Here is a 15,540-nt window from a genome sequence, read left to right on the forward strand (position 1 = left end):
CTGGCTCCTCCCCTCGCAACCCTCCTGTGACCCAGGAAAACTCACCAGCAGCCAAGAGAGGTTGGTGGAGGCCACCAGCGACAGGCCCAGGGACATGTTCACGGCCTCTGGAGGGGCTAAGAGGGCAGACACACATGGTCACACTCACGGGCACACTCTTATTTAGGGAAGGAAACCAGGCCGGAGCTGAGGAGCGAGCACTCTGGTGGAGGAGGGTTGAGGGCCCAGGTCCTGGGTCAAGTCACTCACTGTGCAGCGAGATGGGCTGACATCGGCCTGTGGCAGCCATGCACTCGTACAAGCGTCCTGTTTGGTTGACCGCCACCACCTCGAGAGGGGCTCCCACCACGAGTCTGAAGGCACAACCATGACATACAGTTGCAGGAGGGGTGGGGGCACAGGGCGCTTTGGGCAAGGAAGTACCACTGTGTGACGGGAAGGCGAGACTTTGTGAGGGACACTCCTGGCATTTGCCACTTGTGAGGCTACTCAAACACCAGGGCCTGAGTTTAAGCCACAGATGCTGAAGGACCATGCTGGGCTTTTGGTTTATTTCTGTGCGTGCGTGTGTGTGTGTATATATGTAAATATATGTATATTTATGTATACAGATGGTTTAGGTTTGGTTTGGTTTGGTTTTAACATTCACCAAAAATAAAACTATTCAAAACAAAAACAGCATTCCTCAACCATGGGTAAGTACATTTGTTTCTGGGTTGCCATCATTCTGAGCCACCTAAGAAACATCACCTCAAGTCAAATGGAAAAATTTACTAGGGCGGGCCCCGTGGCATAGTGGTTAAGTGCACGCTCTGCTGCTGGCGGCCCAGGTTCTGATCCCGGGCGCGCACTGACGCACCACTTGTCAGGCCACGCTGTGGTGGCGTCCCATATAAAGTAGAGGAAGATGGGCACGGATGTTAGCCCAGGGCCAATCTTCCTCAGCAAAAAGAGGAGGATTGGCATGGATGTTAGCTTAGGGCTGATCTTCCTCACAAAACAATAAATAAAATAAAATAAAATAAAAAAAGAAAAATTTCTGAAGCCATAAGCTTTCAAAACAAATAGATGATTCCATAGTTAATTGGACAAATTAAATATAATATAAACAACTTAAATTGGACTATTTAAAGCAGCTGTATCAGAATCTATATCTATATCTTTAGTCACATAAATGCAACACTTCGTTTGCAAAACCTTGAGGGGAGAGAATTTTTTAATTTTGGAAAAATTTTATCACTAGCAACAACCGCTCCACTCAGATGAGAAAACTAGACAAATACCAGTGTATTTTAGTTAATTAGCTAAGCAAGTCTCGTTAAATTGGCATTTAAAGTTTCCTTCTAGAGAGCCATTTCTTCCTGGGAAAATGAAATCCCTGTGTGTCTAGACTTGCTGATGAAAACCTAAGCAGATGGCTGGAGATGTCGCAGTTTGGGACCTGCTGGCATAGATGGGTAACCAAACTCTTAGTCTTAAACTATTGATCTACATGTTTTTCTTTACATCAACCCATTCCTTACATGTAGTCTCAATCTTTTCAGTATTTGGATTACAATTCAGCAGAAACCAGGAAAAACAATAACTTTGTAGCAATCAGAATATCATCCAATATACAGTATTTACTTTCTTGTAAATACAGGTGACCAGTGGTTAATCAATAATTTTATACTCATTTTTTAAGAAATAGGGCCTGAACACAAATTGATGGCGAGGGAGAAAGGACAGTGGGTATCTCTGGATTTGTTGAGTCTTGGGGGATCAGGAAGGGCCCAAGGAAACCCAGGGGTTTTTCTCATGCCAGTGTCACTGGGCAGGGGGCAGGGGCCGGGCAGCTGAGAACCCTTCCCTGGGAGGCAGTAAGAGGCTGGGCCGCATGTGAGCCAAGGCTGTAAGCCCCCAGCGGGGTGGGGCATCTTTACTTACAAAACACGATTGCAAAGATGAAATCATTAATAATTTCAAGAGGGAGACTGCAAGTGCCAGAGCCCAAGCGCACGGGTGACTGCGCTGTCACATGCCGGGAAGCCAGCCCTGCTTGGAGGGCAGATTCAAGGCCTCCCTCCCAAGGCAGTGTCTTGCCCAGAGTTTGTGGCCCTTCCTGGGGTTCGTAGTGTCAAAGGCCTTGGAGGAGTCGTGGTCAGGCTTATTGCCCATGCTGCCCTTCCTCCAGGACACCTCCCGGGTGTGCCACACGCAGCCACCAGCCTGCAGGTCGAGGGGATGGAGGTGGAGGGAGTCGGGGGGCCTACCTCGATCTGCCAAACTGGGCCACACTCTGCCCAAAGCCAGCTCCGTCCTCCTGGAAGACCTTGGGCTCCTCCACATCCAAGTTGAATCCATAAGAAGCCAGGACTGAGGAATATGGGGAGGTGGGGTGGGAGGGGCAGTCAGAGAAGCCCCTTCTCCTCTGGACCCCTGGCTGCTTGGGGTGTTGATGCCCACCCCACCCCAGCCTTGGTTCCCCATCTGCCCTGGAGAAGGGTGTTCTCTTCTTTGTTTCCTGATTTGCCATCTGCGTGGTTCCCCTCTCTCTCCCTCCCTCGAAAAGAATCAAACCACAAGGCAAAAGGCAACAATCCAGAGAAATGCCCCGTCAAGGACACTTTAACAGACATCCACCATTTGAAATTAGGCCAGTCACCTCCTGGTATGTTAGCTCAGGAAAGTCTCTTAAAGATAAAGTGACCGGGGTTCAGCCCGGTGGCATAATGGTTAAGCTCGCGCACTCCGCAGCGGCGGCCCAGGTTTCACTGGTTCAGATCTTGGGCGCGGCCCTACGCACCGCTCATCAAGCCATGCTGAGGCAGCGCCCCACATAGAGCAACTAGAAGGATGTACAACTATGACAAACAACTATCCACTGGGGTTTTGGGAAGAAAAAAGGAAAAAAGGAGGAAGATTGGCAACAGATGTTAGCTCAGGGCCAATCTTCCTCAAAAAAAAAAAAAAAGATAAAGTGACCTTACAACTTACTGTCTAAACTGGGACCGTCTGAGAATGAATGGGGTACCATTAATAATGACACCAGGGACATTGGCACTGCCCCAGGCAAACCAGGACGTATGGTCACCCAACTTAAAGGCTGTCCTGCTCCATCTTTTTATTATACGGAGACCCTAAGGTCCAGATTGGGGAACAGCCTTAGAGCTCTGTGATTAATTGTTTATAATTACATATTTGCTATGTCCCCATCCCTTGGCACCAGGCTCTGACAGCCAAGGACAGCATCTGTCTTGTCTCGGTGCCTGTGCAATGCCTGGCCCTCGGCAGGTGACTAATTACTATTTGTTGTCTGACCCAGAACCACACTGACACAGCCAGGATTCCAACCCACTCTCCTGATCCTTGACCAACCACATGCCCCTCCCTGGTGGCTAAGCTTGAAAGCCTCAGGGGAAGATTTCTACATTTCAAGGGCCTTTTCTGACTCTCCTGCTGCCAAGTGGCCACCTTTCCTCCCCATTCCTCTTAGAATTCCCAGCTGTCTCTGGATTGAGGAGTCAACTCCAATCCAAGAGTAGGGAAGCTCTAAGGAGGTCAATCATCAGGCCAGGCAGTGACAGGGACGGTCCAGACACCTGAACCAGGGGTTCTGAGAAGAGGCCAGGTGTTTAGGGTGTCGGGACCCTACAATGGCCAGATGCAAGGGAGCCTCACGTCCTACGTCTTCCTCTCAAAGAATCCTTCTGTTTCTGAGTCTGAAAGCAGCCCCTATGATCTGACAAGTAGCAGGACACCAAGGGTCTCAGACCCAAGTGCCTCAGGGTCCAGGCAGGTGACCTCAGTGAGTGAAGTGGGTGGGTGTGAGCACCAGGAATGATGGGCACTTAGAGCTGTGGCCCTTCTAAAGGAGGGAGCCATCCCCAGGCTCTAGTACCCAGAGCCGCCAGCCCTTCTCATTTCTCAAGAGAAGCTGGAAATCTGGATTTCTGTGTGAAATCTGATTTTTAACTGACAAACGACTGATTTTTTTAAATGACACACAAATGTGGTCCCGATACAGTTTTCAACTTCTGGGTTATTCTCTTGGCAGCGGTGGGACAGCCTACCTGAAATCAAGACTTGGAGGGGGTGGGGGGAGCCAGCCAGATGGTGTAGCGGTTAAGTGTGCGCTCTGCTTAGGTGCCTCAGGGTTCACTGGCTCGGATCCCGGGCACGCACCAACGCACCGCTTGTCAAGCCATGCTGTGGCGGCGTCCGTATAAAGTAGAGGAAGATGGGCACAGATGTTAGCTCAGGGCCAGTCTTCCTCAGCAAAAAGAGGAGGATTGGCATCGGATGTTACCTCAGGGCTGATCTTCCTCACAAAAAAAATAAATAAATAAAACAACCATTAAAAAAAAAAAAAGACTTGGGGGCAATGCAGGACAAGGAGATGCTATCCAACCTTTTCCCTCCCTAATGACTTCTGTGGCCTTCCTCTCCCAGGGTGCTGAGGCAGACTCCTCTCACCCGCACAGCACCCACTCCAGGGTCCCCACGGGAGGAAGGGAAGATGGAGGCCTTGGAGAACATGGAGAGGCAGTTCATCCTCCGCCCAAGCATAACCCACGAGCCCATGTCCCACTGCTGCCAAGAGAATAGCTCAGGCATGCCCCTTCCCAGATTCCAGGCCATTCCTCCTTCCATACCAAACCCCAACCGGACACTAGTCCCCTTCCCTGCCTTCAGCTCCTCTTGAGAGCTGTATGAGCTGACCACCAGCCCCTAGGCTGCCCTACCAGAAAGAGACCCCCCACCAAGGCTTCTCCCAGCCCTGAGGACCCACACTCACCACCCAGGAGGAGCATAAATCCAAAGGCCACCACTGAGCGGTGCATTGGAGGAGAAGCAGAAGGCTGGGTAACAGAGCACTGAAAGGTGCTCAGTGTCTCAGGGGAGAGTTAAAATAATGACTCAGGGCCCCGAAGGGTGGGAGGAAGGCACAATGAGGAAGTCTTTGGTTAATCATAGAACAGAGGCAGGGGCAGGAGGCCAAAGACACCCTTGGGGAGGATCCCCCATACTCTCCCACCATCATCACCTCCAGGGATCTGGCTTCCTTCTTCAGGGCCTGGCTGTCCCAGAAGACCACCTTCCCCCAGCCCTTGAGGCCCAGTTGGTACCCAGGGGGTCCTGGTAGCTCTCGGATAGGTCCCTGGTAGCCTCAGAAGCCAAGCTGCGTATGAGTGGAAGGAGCAGAACAGATGGCTATAGAGGCCCCACTACATGGATGTGAGCCTGGAGAGAGGCAGACCACAGCCTCAGATGGCAGTGTTGGGGGGGTGGGGGGAGGAACGGCACAGGTGAGAGTGTTGTTTGAAAAAGCAGATGCCATCAAGAGGAGAACAGATGACCAAACTGGTAAATTTATACAATGGACTTACTAGTCAGCAATAAGTAACAGATCTATGTAACAACATGGATGAATCTGAACCTATCATAAGTGAAAGAAGCTGGACACCAGGATGCATAACGTATGATTCCTTTCATATGAACAGGCAAAACTAATCTATGAAGATAGAAATCAGAAGAGTGATCGCCTCTGGTGGAGTGGGGAGGGAACTAACATTTGTTAATTTTAAGATTCAACACTTAGTATTTTAGCATTTGTTAATTTGGGGAGGGTTAAATAAATGAGAGGTTGTTATTTACTCTCTGTAACTTTCTGCGTGTTTTCAATATTCCACAGTTAAGCATAATTAAATATTTCCCAGAAACGTGAAAAAAAATCCAATGTCTGAAAGCCCAGGAGTAGACTTGGACGGTTAGAATATATGACAAAATCCCTAACTATGGCATAAATTAGTTTAAGTGTATATGTGACAGTTATTTAAAACACTTAAAATGTATATTGAATGTATAAGTATAGACAATATAAAATAGTTTTCTAAACAAAAATTCTAGCTCAGTTTACTCGAGCTGATATTTAATGAACAGAAGAAACTAATTAGACACTTGGGAAAGGTATTGATGGTGCCCTTGTAGGGAACGGGGCCCAAGGTTGTGATTACTGACTTTGAGGCAGACTTATCTACTTTCTGCAAAGATTGTCAAGGCCAAGTTGGGCAATAGTCTTCTCCCTCTCCTGCTGAGGGATCTGTAACAAACAGCATCCTGTCATCAGTTCTGTGGATCTGTGAACAACTCTCTGTGTTTGGAACCACAAAATAATCTTTTAATGGTTCTCCTCAATCCAAATTTTAAAGACCTCTTCATTTCCTCCATCTTCACCACACTTCATCTTTTAGACACGATCTTGAATGATACCACATTTCATACATAATCCTTTTTTTTTTTTGGTGAGGAAGATTAGCCCTGAGCTAACATCTGTTTCCAATCCTCCTCTTTTTGCTGAGGAAGATTGGCCCTGGGCTAACATCTTTGCCCACCTTCCTCTGTTTTATCTGTGGGATGCCTGCCACAGCATGGCTTCATGAGCGATGCATCGGTTTGTACCCAGGATCCGAACCTGCGAACCCCAGGAGCCAAAGCAGAGCGTGTGAACTTAACCACTACGCCACCGGGCCAGCCCCTCTTACATAATCTTTAATTTTGGACTTCCCTTCATAAGCAAGGCTTGAGGCTAACATTTTGCTGATTTCAGCAACTAAAAAGATTTCCAACTTTGCCTCAATTGTATTATCACTTGTCTCAGCAAAAGTTTTTTGTTTTCCACTCATTTTTAAAGAACAATAAGGGCAAATTGCAGAAAGATTTTCAAGTACTTGCAAAAACCACACACTGCCATGAAAGTGTCTTTCTCCAAACCCCGGTGCTGAAGCTGCCAAGACTCGGACTCCTCCGACAGCTGCTGTAGGTGATGTGCCTCAACTCTGGACATCCTCAGGGCACTTAATGAGGTCTCCACACAGGAGAACCACCAACTCTCAGGAGATTTTTTTAAAGCTGGTGATCTTGTAATTTATAGTCAGAAATGTTTATTTGGTCTTAATCCTCATTTCTGGCACAGAGCTCCTAAACCTGTTGAAATTTTCTAAGTGATGAGAGCAATAAAGGTGTCTTTTGTTACATTAATGAGATGACTTTTGGAAAGTACCTAAGGATGGAGACTGGTTGCCAGTAGAGCCAACCATGTGATTGGAACTTTCAGTCCCAACCCTCCTCATCTTCTGGGAGGGGACAGGGGCTGGAGGTTGAATCAATCACCAATGGCCAATGATTTACTCAATCACGCCTATGTAACGAAACCTCCATAAAAACCCAAAGGGACAAGATTCAGGGAGCATCTGGGTTGGTGAACATGTGGAGATTTAGGGAGAGTAGTGTGGGAGATCAAGATTTGGCCACCCTGAAATATATCTCTTTATCTTGATTGTTTTCTCTGATGGACATTTGACCTCCCCCACTAACTGTCTAAAGAATTTGACATAGAAGATCTGTTCCAGGAAGGAGTTACTATCTGATGGCTGTAATATAATGTAAAATAGATGTTACAATAGGAAAGGCACCAACAAGCCCATCTTATCAAAAATTCTGTCTCTCTGGGCACATTCTCTAGATGGCCTTGCAAGGAGTTGCCAGACAAACATTTACATTTAAAAGGGAAATCTCCATTTGTAAAGGTATCTCCCTCTCTGTATTGGGAAGAGGGGAGATGACCTCATTTCTAGAAACTTATCAATGTGGAAGGTGAGGCCTTAAATCTGCATAATAACCTTACTCGTGTTTACTGTGCTTTAAGTGGTAATCTCCTGTAACTGACTCCCCATACCTCCAACATCCTCCTTTGTCTTTAGCTGAAGATGATATTTAAGATGAGAATCTCTGCTATTGTGTTAAGAAACTCAGTGTCCCTGGTTTCTCCCATGTATACATGTTATTAAACTTGGTATTATTTTCTCCTGCTAACCTGTCTTGTTAATTATTTGGCCAGCCATAAGAACCTTAAGGGAAAGGGCAGAGGGGGATTCTCCCTCGTCCCCCACAGTAGCATTCTTGGAGAGGACATGGAAGCTCTCACCCTTTCCCCATGCCTTGCCCTATGCATCTCTTCCAGGAGTTACACCCTTTTGTAATAAACCAATAATCTAGTAAGTAATATTTCTCTGAGTTCTGTGGGCCACTTTAGCAAATTAACCAAACCCAAGGAGGAGGGGTGGCTGGAACCTTCAATCTATAGCCGGTCAGTCAGAAGCACAGGTGATAACCTGGCCTTGCAATTGGCCTCTGAAGTGGGAGTGGGAGGTAGTCTTGTAGAATTGAACCCTTAACCTATGGATTCTGATGCTATCTTCAAGTAGATAGTATCAAAATTGAGTTGAATTGTAGGGCAGCCTGCTTATGTTAGAGAATTGCTTGGTGGTGGGGAAAACCACACAGACACACACACACACATCCCTCAATGGAACTGGGGTGTTCAGAACCCTTAGTTGTGTCAGGAGTGGGGTTTGCTAAAATGGCCCTGGCTCACAGAAACATGTGGTTTGGAAAAAGAAAGGATAAAAGGGCAGGGGTGAAGAAACTTTGATCCCTGGATGGCTCCCCTAGTCACCCATACTATGAAATTGCAGCTGTGCTGTGATTGGTTACTAAAGGAAAAATTTACCAATAGAATTTAGAAATGGTAGTAAACTCGACTCCTGAGGAGTTGGCTTGTTGAATATGTAAGGAAATGCAAAATAATAAGAAGCATGCCAAACATACAATCCCTTGGGTATTGTTATCCGTAACAGCTAAAATGAAAGTAAAAGAAAATTGTTTTGGGCCTTGATGCTAAACTCAGCTCAGATTTCAGTGAGTCTGAGCTTGGGCCACTAGCCTCAAAGCAGTCCCCCAATCTAAAAATTGTGCAGGGACAACAGAAAGTACCTCGAAGACCTCTGGTCACCAAGAAGATAGTCAATGCGGGGGAAGAACAAAACCAAGAAACTACTGAAACCAGGGGGTACAGTGTGAAGAAGTTGTTGCATTTCGCAGATTGGTATCATCATCAGCTTCCTGAGGGACCTTCACTAAAATGGACGGTGAGGGTAATGAGTTGGGGCTGTGTCTTTGGTTTTGGGTGCTGCAGAGTGGAAGAGCATGTTTGGGCTGGTGTAGGACCCGCAGCTCCCTATGGAGCAATCACCAAGGGCTATAGGTCACCCAGACACACAGGACTGTTACTGCCCAAGGGGGTTTGTCTGCCCGGCGCAAGACACGCCAATAGTCAAGAGGCAAGGTGGTAGGAGAAAAAGGACTTTTTATTACAGCTTGCTAGCAAGAGGGAAGATGGCTGACTAATGTCCGAAAAAAACAACTTACAGAACAAAGACTACAGGCCAGTTACATAGAGGGCTGGTCTCTTGTGGGAGGAGGCATCTGGTCTCAGGGTGGGGGCATCTATCTGGTCTTAGTTCCTGAGGCGATAATCCTTTTTGAGATAAAGGGACTGGGTGGAATCTGAACTGCCTCTACAGCTGCATTTCCAATCTTACAAAGATTTTTTAAGGACAATTGCTCTTGATTTCTCAGAAATTGGGTTGTAACTCAAATGACATTATAGGTTGATCTACCTGTCCAACTATATCACGAAGGCACAGAGAAACCACTCATGTTTTCTCCAAGATGGAGTTTTGGGGCATAACCCATCCAGTTGAAAGTGTTTCCAACTAGTTAAAATGCACCCAAGGGGTGAGTCTCTAGGGATGCTTGGGACATTCCCCATGGCAGTAAAGCCAGTGTCCCACTGACAGCAGGCCCAGAGAAGGGTGCAGAGCCCCACTGCAGGCATAAATATAGCTATAAGATTTAGTCAAGTCCCATTCAGCCCGGGCACTTAGTCCCTGAGCCAGCACAAGGCAAGCCAGGGAGGCAAGAAGCAAAAGCCCGGAGCAGGCTGGGGGCCAGGGCTCTCAACGCTGGGGTTGAGAGTTATGTCCCTGGCAAAGGTTTTCAAGTTTTTGATTTTACAGAAGGTCCAGGTTCTGCTCAGGTCCAGCCTGAACTTAACCTCTACTTGGTGACAACAGAGGAGGTGACGAATGAGACAAAGAAGGGAAAGAGGGGATCAGGTCTCTCCCTCATGGCCTCTTCCCAAGGATTATCAAGATAAGGGTCACACAAACAACAGTTCCCGTGCCGGGGCACACAATCCTGGCAGGACAGTTTACAGAATAAACTACAGGTCTCCTGTCCCCATAACTGACTCAGTAGGTGCCAAAAATTGCTCAACAGGTTTTTGACAGGAGACAAAACAGGGTTCCAGATTTCAGTCAAATGACCCAGAGCCAACCTGGAATAACTCCAGGTGCCCTAAAACCAGAGAAGAGTACCCAGGGGTGGAGCGTGGACTCTCTGAAACCAGAAGCCAGAGGAGAGCTCCCAGGGGTGGAGCGTGGACTCTCCAAAACCAGAAGCTGCAGCCTTGTCAGTCAAATGACCCACGGGCCAACCTGGAATCACTCCAGGTGCCCAAACAGATTAATAGAGACCAGAAACCAGAACCACCAAGAGAGGACCCTCTCTTGGTGTCGCCGGGGTGATCAGGCCTGGAAACCAGAGGAGAGCTCCCAGGGGTGGAGCCTTTGACTCTTTAAAGATTTCTTTCGGGACGGGCCCTGTGGCTTAGCGGTTAAGTGCGCGCGCTCCGCTGCTGGCGGCCCGGGGTTCGGATCCTGGGGGTGCACCGACGCACCGCTTCTCCGGCCGTGCTGACGCCGCGTCCCACATACAGCAACTAGAAGGATGTGCAGCTATGACATACAACTATCTACTGGGGCTTTGGGGGAAAAAATAAATAAATAAAATTATTTAAAAAATAATTTTTTCGATTTTCTTTCGAAATAATCTTTCTCGATTCCAAAACTCAACAGGAGCCCAAACTGGCCACTCTAACTTTAAATTATCCCAGGTTATCTTGCCAGCTGTTTACAGTTATCTCCATTTTAGGGGAATTTTCCCACGGTGGCCATAAAAAACAAGGTAATTTGTAGAGAGTTTGTTACGATCACCCAGAAACTCAGTCCTCAAACAGCCAATTTTAAGCTATTTACTGACACAGACACGGACACAGACACAGAAAAACCAGACACCAGCGAACTAGTTCCCAGATTTGGGGTATAAAGTCCTATAACTGTTCCCACTCCAAGTGAGCTCCCAGACAGTCCTATTGGACCCCAAATGGCCCTGCTGTAAGTGGAAGGACCCCAGATGGAGGGGAAGAACGTTCACGAGCGTCCTCAATGCGACTTACCCTATTCCAGATTGAGCCTGTCGACTCACCAGATGTAGCCATTTCTCTTCCTACCACAATCAGCATTAGGAGGCAGCAGGTGTCGGTATGGGAAAGCAGGAAGGGCGGTTCCCCGAGACAAAGAGAGCCTCACCAGCCACTAGGGACTTACCAACAGGTTGCCCGTCCGAGGTCAGCTGGCAGCGAGCAGGACTTAACATCCCATCTGGGTCGTCAAATTGTTACTGCCCAAGGGGGTTCCTCTGCCCACCGCAAGATATGCCAATAGTCAAGAGGCAAGGTGGTAGGAAAGAAAGGACTTTTTATTACAGCTTGCTAGCAAGAGGGAAGATGGCTGACTGATGTCCAAAAAAAGCCGTCTTACAGAGCAAAGACTACAGGCCAGTTATATAGGAGGCTGGTCTCTGGATGGGGAAGGCAGCTGGTCTCAGGGTGGGGGCATCCATCTGGTCTTAGTTCCTGGCAGTCCTTTGTTTTACTTGATATGCATCAGAGACTGGAGCAACGCCCTCTACCCTGACCTTTCAGTTGTCATTGATGATGGCTATCAGCATAGACTCTCTGCCCAGGGGTCAGCACATTCCTAAGGAACTCAGAAGAACAAAGTTATCAACTTACAGCAGCTGGGAGGGGCCATAAAGTCCAGAGTTAGTCAAAGGTCATCCAAAGTTACAATATGGTTTCTTTTCTACCATATGGCTTCCCTTATGTCAACTTTGTATTGAGCTGATATCAGGAGGTTAGTCCCAGGGGAATAGCCAGCCTGGTGGACTGGATAAAAGCCACCATACGGTCTGTTTACCCTGAGAATTGGGACTGTCCATCTCCTTCTACAAATGCCAAGTGAAATACGCGAGATAAAGCAGCTGATATGCTTCATACGCAAGCCACGTGGGACCGGCTTTATGATGACCGGGATATTCACCTGCTAAATATGCCCATTACCCAGGTGATGGTAAATGCTGTGGTTAAGGGGGCCCTTTCACATGGGCACCCCACATTACCTCAAGGTTGGAAACTGAGGGACTGTTTGGGAAGCTGTCTCATGGGTCTTACAGATGCTAATAAAAACATTAGTTTAATTAACAAGAGAAGGGAAGAGGCTGAGGGGAGAGTCACGGGACTTCCCAATAAAGTGGAAATTTTTAAATGGTTATTAAGAAATAAGGTGAATAAAGCAAATATTGATAGGAAGGAAACAAGGAGGAAACAGAAAGGGGAGAGTCACGGGACTCGTCCCAGCAGGGGGAAATCTTTAGATGATTTTGGAGAAATTTAAAAAGCCAGAAAGCAGAATTTACAATGAGAAATCTGACCAGCAATCGCTTGGGCAATGGTTAGACAGATTAACCAGGTTAAAGATTGGCAAAAGGGCCGGGGTCCCTTGGCTCAACCCTTCCCTGAAGACCCAAAGCCTTTTGCCCAAGAGTGAGTAAAATGGTCAGGGGGTGGGGAAGAGAAGTCTCCAGGACTCCTTGATATCGGAGTCCCATGAACTGTGATACCAAAACCCACCAGTGAAGCCCTCACTCGGGCTACAGTTAGAATGAGAGAATGGAAAAATGTAATGGTTGATGGGATTATGAAAGTTGGAATGTTTAAGCAGATATTATGCAAAGAAGTTATGTCAACTTTACCCGAATGTTTTATGGGAGTGCATATTATGTCTGGCTGGGGAACAATTCCCCTACCAGTATTGTAAGACCAAAACCTGTAGATGAAGTCCTAATAGAGGCTATGGTTAGGAAAGTAAGGGTTGATGGAGGTAAGGTAAAAGTTTGGGGGCCGGCCCTGTGGCTTAGAGGTTAAGTGCGCACGCTCCGCTACTGGCAGCCTGGGTTCGGATCCCAGGCGCGCACCGACGCACCACTTCTCCGGCCATGCTGACGCCATGTCCCACATACAGCAACTAGAAGGATGTGCAACTATGACATACAACTATCTACTGGGGCTTTGGGGAAAAAAGGAGGAGGATTGGCAGTAGATGTTAGCTCACAGCCGGTCTTCCTCAGCAAAAAGAGGAGGATTAGCACGGATGTTAGCTCAGGGCTGATCTTCCTCACAAAAAAAAAAAGAAAAAAGGTAAAAGTTTGTAGGAGAATTGGTATTGTGAAAGATGGCATGAGTAGAGACATATTAAAATAGAGCCAGGGTAGCCATTTCAGAGGAATTGCCTTGCACATTTTGTTTTCTTTATCTTCCAAACTGAACCAAATCACCAACATTCCAAGAAGTCAGTAAGGACAAGAATATCCTATTTGTAAGAACTGATGAAACTGAACTTTGCTGATGACTGAATCACTAACCAATCAATGAAGAACAAGTCTAGCCTTTTGCCTGATGACCGAATCTCAAGCCAATCTATGAACCAGAAACCTAGCCTTAGCTCATCTAGCACTAATGAACTCTTCCCTAATACAACTTACCTCATCTTCCTCTCTTTTTCCTGTAAAAACCCTTAGTGCCTCTCCTGTAATCAGGACATTATTTGGGTTTCTATCTGAATCTGTGCTCCCCGAATTGCAATTCTTTGATCCCAAGTAAACGCTTTGCCTCTTAAACGGGTTTCTGGTTTTGTAGGTGGGCAGTATGTTTGAACAGGCTTTGTGTGAAGTGGTTGCATCTGTTTTACCTGACTGTATTATGGGGATGGATATTGTATCATGCTGGGGAAGGTTTCCTCTACCTAACACTGTAAAACAGAAGGTATGTAAATCCACCCTTCAAGCAATGGTGATTGCCCATGCTAAACGGGAACCAGTAAGATTGCCCGGACCCACACAGTGTGGAAGAGAAGCTGGAGTGCTGGTAGGGACAAATTCTCAGTGCAATGGCCCTATGTGGAGCACAGGCTGGAGCCTATGGCAAAAGCCTGTGAGCACCTCCCAGCAATGGCTACTGGAACTTCGGATTCGAAAATTGAAACACTTTAATGGGGATGATGGTGCCCAGAAAAATTCCATAACAAAATGGAAATTTGTCATACAGAGTCTTGTTATAGGGAGAATGCAAGGAGGAGATACTCGTGAGCAGGGAGCCTCTTTTCCCCTAGGACTGACTCTGGAACCGTGTGAGGAGCTGCTGGATTCTGGTGTCACGTGGACAGTGCCCTGTAAGCAGCTCTTGACTGACAAAGAGCTGCTTGGCTGGTGGACGGCAATTCCACAGTGAATGGACAACATTCTGTTTGGAAGGCCACCACTCTGATCCAAGAAGGTAAAAACAGATCAGCCTGGTGGGTTGAATTGTGTGCTGTTTTCCCAGCAGTGATGGGAGGATTGAACAGTGGAAAAAAGCTCCTATGTTTGGGTTTTTACTGACTCATGATAATGGCCAACAGCCTGGCAGGAGGTCAGTGGAAACCTGGCCTATTAAAGGGATGCCCGTATGGGGAACGGCCCTTTGGAAATTAGAGGGTGCATTAAAGTAGGAGATGTCGATGCTCATCAGAAGAACTCCATTCCAGGTTTGGAAGGTGACTGGAATGGACAAGCAGACATCCTCGTGTGCTCCCTTGGGATGGCCACGTGGGTCCATGAGATGAGTGGACATGGGGGCACTGCCACAATGCAGAGACGGGCTGAATCAGACACGCTCCTCTTGCACCCTCTGAGGCACAAATGCCAAGAAGAACTCTTCTGTCTGCCAGCGAGAGAGACAGATCCTGCAGATGGCGATGTGGCAGATTCCCTGGTGGACGGCCCTGGACATAGCTGGCAAGTGAAACTGATGCCGGCAGCCCTCGGGGGCTACATATGGGTCCCACCAGGAAGAGACTCTGACCCGGGACTGGGCTTTGCTTACCGGGTGGTAGATGCAAATGCTCAGAGTATTAGGAAAGATCCAGAACAGAAGATATTGCAGCGATTTGGATGGCCGACCATCATTTCTTCAGACCAAGGAACTCACTTTACAGCCTATAATGTCCAACATGGGGCAGAGAGAGATCCTCCTCAGAGTACTAGTCTGATAGAGAATTGGAACGGGCAATTAAAACATTGGCTGTCTAAAAAGGGGAAATAAAGGCATGAAGGGCTGGCTGACACACCTTCAGGAGTGTGTGCCCACACCCAACACAAACATGAGTGGGGCTAAAGGAGTGTCCCCACTGGATAGATTTCTCTGTTTTTCTGATGGATCTGGGGAAGAGGAGTGGGAGAAGGTGCTGGTATTCTCTCTTCCCTGCATCACTTCAACTTTTTTCCTTTTTGCCCCTACTTGATGCAGTGGTCACAGGACCAGGGCTGCAACTACAAGGGCTGGAAGCAGGGATGACTCCTAAGCAAGAAACTTTAACTGTGTTTTTAACCTTTATGTCAGAATTCCTAAAGGCCTGATGGGGCAGGATGGGCCTTCACCAC

General features: G+C 47.5%; 1 protein-coding gene across 4 annotated transcripts in view; it reads right to left on the reverse strand.

The window, feature by feature from the left end:
* The window catches only part of LOC131422369 (integrin alpha-D-like), a 68,049-nt gene that overhangs the window by 20,428 nt on the left and 32,081 nt on the right, over positions 1-15,540 (reverse strand). For 2 of the 4 annotated variants that reach the window (XM_058569534.1, XM_058569539.1), the window contains exons 1-4: positions 11,331-11,527; positions 2,253-2,355; positions 250-353; positions 46-116 (exon numbers count right to left, since the gene is read on the reverse strand). The exons of 1 other annotated variant lie outside the window; for it this stretch is intronic. In XM_058569534.1, coding sequence (XP_058425517.1) covers positions 46-116; positions 250-353; positions 2,253-2,355; positions 11,331-11,379 — 327 coding nt within the window. In that variant the 5' untranslated portion in view covers positions 11,380-11,527. Of the gene's footprint in view, positions 1-45; positions 117-249; positions 354-2,252; positions 2,356-4,777; positions 5,152-11,330; positions 11,528-15,540 lie in introns of those variants that run through there. One more of the 4 variants, XM_058569535.1, reaches the window with a different exon arrangement.

Source organism: Diceros bicornis, chromosome 26, assembly GCF_020826845.1.
Source record: "Diceros bicornis minor isolate mBicDic1 chromosome 26, mDicBic1.mat.cur, whole genome shotgun sequence".
Taxonomy (NCBI): domain Eukaryota; kingdom Metazoa; phylum Chordata; class Mammalia; order Perissodactyla; family Rhinocerotidae; genus Diceros; species Diceros bicornis.